Source organism: Hippocampus comes, unplaced genomic scaffold (genome assembly GCF_001891065.2).
Source record: "Hippocampus comes isolate QL1 unplaced genomic scaffold, H_comes_QL1_v1.1 scaffold81, whole genome shotgun sequence".
Classification (NCBI taxonomy): domain Eukaryota; kingdom Metazoa; phylum Chordata; class Actinopteri; order Syngnathiformes; family Syngnathidae; genus Hippocampus; species Hippocampus comes.
Window position 1 is genome coordinate 988483 of NW_017806179.1, and position 1916 is coordinate 990398.

General features: G+C 64.8%; 1 protein-coding gene across 1 annotated transcript in view; it reads right to left on the reverse strand.

The window, feature by feature from the left end:
* Positions 1-1916, reverse strand: part of fgd6 (FYVE, RhoGEF and PH domain containing 6) — a 10396-nt gene that overhangs the window by 6242 nt on the left and 2238 nt on the right. The window contains exon 3 of the mRNA XM_019897577.1: positions 227-1847. Coding sequence (XP_019753136.1) covers positions 227-1847 — 1621 coding nt within the window. The remainder of the gene's footprint in view (positions 1-226; positions 1848-1916) is intronic.

The following is a 1916-nucleotide window of genomic DNA, read 5'->3' on the forward strand; positions in this document are numbered from 1 at the left end:
TTGTCATGGCTTGAGCAGCTAAATTCCGGACCGGAAAGTGAAGTCAAGTGAGACAGAGGAGAGAAGATCCTGCCATCCACTGTTATGCAGAATGGCAAGTAACAGACCAACAAACGGCTGTGCGAAAAGCGCAGGTGTTTGTTGACCTTCGACCTTCAGTTGTGGTGGTAAAACATTCGCCTCTGCTCAATGAAGGCCGGGAAACCCTGTCTGGGCTAAATCCTACCTGGCGCAGCGGTCCTCCTGGAACTTGCGGTAGGGGTCCTGCGCCTCGTAGACGTCGGAGGCCTCGCCATCCCGCGACCAGCCGTGGAAGGGCAGGTTCATGTACTCGGGGATCTCCTCGTAGAGAGGCACGTTCTCGTACTCCACACTTCCGTCGTCGCCGGTGCCGAAGCTGACCTCGCCGATGCAGCTGTTGGGCCGCTCCGCCGGTTTGGACTCGGCTTGGGCGCAGTCCAGCGAGTGGCCTCCCTTGGCCAGCAGCTTGGGCAACATCTTGACGGACACGCCGAGCTCCAGAAGCTTCCGGAAGGAGAGGCTCCGCTTGCTGGGGTCCAAGCGGGTGGCCAGGTCGGCGGCGGAGAAGGACTGCGCCCGCTGCTTGCCTCCCAGCGACGGCGCCCGACTTTTGGGCGGCACGCTGCTCCTGGTGGGCATCTGGCGGCTGAAGAAGGTCACGCAGGGCCGGGTGAAGCGCCAGGAAGGTTTTTCCTGGGGGGGCGCGGGCAGCTCCCTCATGGGGCCGTAAGGCGGCGCCGGAGGACAGACGGAGGGCGGCGGAGGGGCGGGCAGGCTGTGCCTCTGAGGTTTCCGGGGCGGCGGCCTCATGGGCTGCCGCTCCTCGGCCGAGAAGGCCTTGCCGGCGTGGCGCAGGGGCGGCGGGCATCCCAGTTTGATCTGCTTGGGAAGGCTGTGGGTGACGGGGTAGCGCTTAAAATCGCCGTAGCCGTCTTCTTCCTCCTCCTGGCCGCCGCGCCCCTCGCCCTCTCGCTCGCCGACCGCGTGAGGCCGAGAGAGCAGGCTGAGTGAGTGCGAGGCGCTCTTTTTCAGTCTCGGGGAGGGATGTTGTGTTCTGTGGAGGCGAGGAGAGAGGGAGGTCTGGCGGGGAGGCGGTACAGGAGCGCCGGGCTCGTCGTCCTCCCGGGGAACCGAGTCCTCCTCTCTTGGATCGTCCACCTGCTGAGGATCCCGAGCCGCAACCTCCACGTGGCCCTGCCTCACCAGGGTGAGCTTCTTTTGCTTGCGAGGCTGTGGGACGGGGAGGGGCTTACTCGGGGGCGCGGGGACCGCGCTGCCTTCTCGCGGCCGCAGATGTTCCGCAGGCGGAGAGGAGGCGACGATGCTGCCTGCAACATCACAGCTGATGTCCACGAGCCCCTCGTCTCCATCAGCATCAAATCTGTCCCCCTCTCTGCCCACCCTCTCCAAGTGTCTCTGTCTCTGAGGCTTGTCCCGGGGTCTTTTGCTCCCCCCCGCAGCCCCGCACCAACATCGCTCCGGTCCGGTCGGCGTTCCTTCGTGAATCCCGTTCTTGGGCTCGTGCTCACCGTTCTCCACACGCGGGCACCGACAGCAGTCCCGCAACCCGCCGGCACGCGTGGGAATGATGTAGTCCGACTCCCGCTCCGATAAGATCCCATTTCTGATGTTGAGCAGCGAGAGGCTGTCCTCGAGAATATCCTGCTCAGGGGATAAGATAAGGCGAGCTTTGAGGGGTAGCGAAGCAGCGGGGGGAGAAGGGCCGGTGGATTTTGGGATGCGGGGCTTCGGGGCGAGAGCCGGCTTTGTCCTCTTGAGAGTGGGGGGGGAAGCCTGGGAGGAAACGGGGGATGTGGTGGGCAGGCCTGGTTTGGGGGCAATGGCCGGAGGGGGTGAGGGTTTGGCCACGGCGGGGAGGTTTGGGTTGGGGGCTC